Source organism: Athene cunicularia (genome assembly GCF_003259725.1).
Source record: "Athene cunicularia isolate RWA chromosome 10 unlocalized genomic scaffold, athCun1 chr10_part1, whole genome shotgun sequence".
NCBI lineage: Eukaryota > Metazoa > Chordata > Aves > Strigiformes > Strigidae > Athene > Athene cunicularia.
Genome location: NW_020799112.1, coordinates 7,550,335 through 7,553,810, shown reverse-complemented (window position 1 = coordinate 7,553,810; position 3,476 = coordinate 7,550,335). Strand labels below are relative to the sequence as shown.

The following is a 3,476-nucleotide window of genomic DNA, read 5'->3' as shown; positions in this document are numbered from 1 at the left end:
CAGATGCAACACAAATGATAGCGAAGGGGAAAAGCTGGGGGAAAGTGCTCCCACTGCTCCCAGGCTCTGGTCCCACACCTTGCTTAGTGAGCAGCCCAGCTGGCTCCCATCTTGCTCCTGCTCCTCAGGACAGTCCAGGGCATGGCACAGCCCTCCCCCTGGGAATCCTGCCCTTATCCCTGGGCTGGGTGCTTGTCGGACCCTTCCCGCTGCCTTCATGTCCACAGTCCTCTGGCGGATGCTGCTGGGGGAGGTGATGTTAAGGAGCAGCACACTGTGGGCTCTGGGGAGGCAGGGCTGGGCAGTGCCTTGGTGCCAGGGGGGTCAGTGCCGCAGGGCTGCTGCTGAAGCAAGACCTGGCCCCGCTTGCCAGCGGGACCCCCAACCCCCAAAAGTCTCGCCTCTCATGCCCAGTGCTGTTCCAGCTTGGTAATGTGGTTTGTTCCCAATCCACCAGCTACTCTGGACATCCCCACCTGCCGCAATGGACAGTCTGATGCTGCTCCTGTGCCTCTGCCTTGGCCAGGGTGCCTGGGGGGGGCTGCAGGGGCCCATGCAGAGCCCATCCACCAGCTCGTGGCACTGTGGGGGCCCTGGTGACAGCTCTGCCCTCCACCCTTGCAGAGCAGCCACGGTCAGGGCTGCTGCAGTCCTCAATCATCAGTTGCTATGTGATGTACCTCACCTTCTCTGCGCTGTCCAGCCGTCCCCCCGAAAGAGGTGGGTGCACCCCCCTGCCACCAGCAGACCCCCTCCTGGGGCATGCACCCATCTCACCTCTGCCTCCCTGCAGTGCTCTTCAAGGGGCAGAACATCACCATCTGCTTCCCCAGCATGCGGCAGGACGAGCTGCAGACGGAGGACACCACTGTTGCTGTCCTGGGGGCCACCATCATGTACACCTGCGTGCTCTTCGCATGGTGCGTGTGCCCACAGCACCATCCCTTCCGGCACGGCCGGCACTGTGCGGGGACCCTGTCCCTGGCATGTGGCACGGCCAGAGGAGCCAGGGGACATCCCGAGGAGTGGCAGGGCCAGAGCAGGAAGGGCATCTGCGTGTGGGCAGGGGCAGCATGGTGACCCCAGGCATGTCACTGCCTGTCTTCTGTGGCCACGCTGGATCCATAGGGCGGGCTGGGGGCCTGGCACAGGGCAGTGGGTGCCTGTATCACGATTTCTGCCTCTCTCCCGGGCACAGTAATGAAGCTTCCTACCTTGCCGAGGTCTTTGGGCCCCTATGGATGGTCAAAGTCTACAGCTTCGAGTTTAAAGTGAGTGTGGATGCTGCCCGCCGCCAGCTGGACCCCTGTGTCCTCCTGCCATGGGCACCCCAGACCTGCCACCCCAAACCCCCATCCCAGCCCCGTGTCCAGCCAAGCATGGGGGGGCTTCCCAGGGCCCCCCTGCACCAGGTCCTCAGAGGCAGGGCCAGACCCTGTGTGGCAGGGCTCAGCCCAGTGGCAGTGGCCATGGGGCCAGGCTACACTGTCCTAACAGCAGTTGCCGCCACACTGCTCTCTCCCTGCAGAAACCCTCCTGTTGCTTCTGCTGCCCCGACAAGATGGAGGAGGAGTTGAGAGGTGGGTGCAGGGTGGGTGCCAGGTGACCTGCCCTCGGGGGGTGTTCCAACCAGTGAGGAGGGGGTGCAGGAGCTGCTGTGCCCCGGTGCTCTCCCAGGTGGCGAGCTGACGTGTGAGCAAGTGGAGGAGACTGCAGGGGGACAGTGCATCATCCAGGATGAGCGAGACCGAGTGGTCTACAGCTACTCAGCCTTCCACTTTGTATTCTTCCTCGCCTCGCTCTACGTCATGATGACCCTCACCAACTGGTTCAGGTAGGGAGGGCCCTGCACTGCTGCCCAGCCCACCTCGCTCTTGCTCCCCTTCCCACTCAATAGTGCAGCCTCCCAGCCTGGACTGCAGCTCCACCAGCATTGTCACTCTCCCAGCATCATCACCCCGCCAGCTCTGAACTGCTCCTCACTCGGGAGCGCTCCTCACTGGTGCTCTGCTCCGGGCCATGCCAGCATCACTGGGCTGGCGCCTGCACCCGCAGACCCACACCGCTTTGACCAACAGCCCCCACCAACGGCAGCTGTGCGCTGCAGCGAGATGGGCTGGGGTCTGTGGGGCCGGAGGGGTGCTCCACGGCAGGTGGGATGTGCCCACGGACACAGTGCAACTGCTGGGACACGGGGTGACCTGGCTGCTGGTGCTGGGATCCCCTGTACCAGCATCCCTCGGGCACCCAACGCCTGTCCTCTCCCACCAGCTACGAGAATGCGGTGCTGGAGACCACCTTCACGCATGGCAGCTGGGCAACCTTCTGGGTGAAGGTGTCCTCGTGCTGGGCCTGCGTCCTGCTCTACCTGTGGATGCTGCTGAGCCCCCTCTGCCTCCGCAGCTCCCCCCCGCACCGGCGCAGCAGCCCTGTCCCACGCGTCCTGCGCCGGCGACGCACCCCGCAGCGCATCAGCGTCTCCACATAGTCCCTGACAAGACAGACTGTGCCCGGCCCTGCACACCGCAGCAGCCGGGGCTGGTACCAGCCATGCCTGGTGCCTGTGCCCTGGCCCCACTGGGTCCCACTGGCCTCCCCTGACACCCTGTCCTAGGAGATGGCGGCATCCTGGAGGGCCCAAGGGGGACCCGGGAGGTGGGTGCTCCCAGGGACACGGATCTTGTGCTGAGCTGGGGCCACCCGAGGGGCTGGCCAGATCGAGCCGGGGTGGGGGGTGCTCGGCCCTGCCTGCTCCCGAGCAGGGAGGCAGCTCCCGCTGCGTGCCGGCTGCCAGCCTGGCAGCAGGGCTCTGTCCTGGCTGCCTCCGTGTCTCTGCTCACTCGCCGACGGTGTGCTCACTGTAAATAGCTCCTTAAATACATTTTTATATAAAACTCTGAGCTGAGCCTGTGCCATCCACCCTCATGCAGGCTGCAGCCATGGGGGTGGGCATGGAGGTGCCTGCAGCACCCCAGAACCAGCCTCACCCAGGCAGCAGCCACAGCCAAGGGTTCTGTCAGGGCAACTCTGCTGGGGAGATGGCAGAGCAGGGAGCGCCGGCCTGGGGTCTGGGGCTCCAGGAGGGCGTTCACCCCATGGCTAGTGCCCCCAGCTGAGCATCTGGAGGAGCTGCCCCCTCTCCCACCCCAGGACACAGGGATGGCTCCAGCTCGATGCCATGCTGGGGGCACCAGCTCTAAAGGTGCCTGTGAGCCATCAGGGCACTGGCTTGACCCAGCCAGTGCAGGGACAGGAGCCCCAGGGCACTGGGGACATTGCCAGGCCCTGGGGTCCTGTGGGCATCATGCCCAGCCCTGGCTCCAGTGGCTCCTGTCCCATCCCTTCGCATCCTACCATGGCAGCCAGGGTCTGGCCCGGTCCTTGTGTGGCAGTGGAGCCACCGCGGGGTCCCCGACTGGCGCATCCTGAGGCTGTGCTCGCACCTCACCCTCCCCAGGAGATGCAGGGACTCGCTC

General features: G+C 65.1%; 1 protein-coding gene across 1 annotated transcript in view; it reads left to right on the top strand.

Annotated features, from left to right (window-relative positions):
- SERINC4 (serine incorporator 4) overlaps positions 1-2,893 on the top strand; it is a 4,702-nt gene extending 1,809 nt beyond the window's left edge. Inside the window, exons 7-12 of the mRNA XM_026856141.1 lie at positions 625-720; positions 794-920; positions 1,199-1,271; positions 1,529-1,580; positions 1,678-1,834; positions 2,272-2,893. Coding sequence (XP_026711942.1) covers positions 625-720; positions 794-920; positions 1,199-1,271; positions 1,529-1,580; positions 1,678-1,834; positions 2,272-2,488 — 722 coding nt within the window. The 3' untranslated portion in view covers positions 2,489-2,893. The remainder of the gene's footprint in view (positions 1-624; positions 721-793; positions 921-1,198; positions 1,272-1,528; positions 1,581-1,677; positions 1,835-2,271) is intronic.
- Positions 2,894-3,476: the final 583 nt, after the last annotated feature.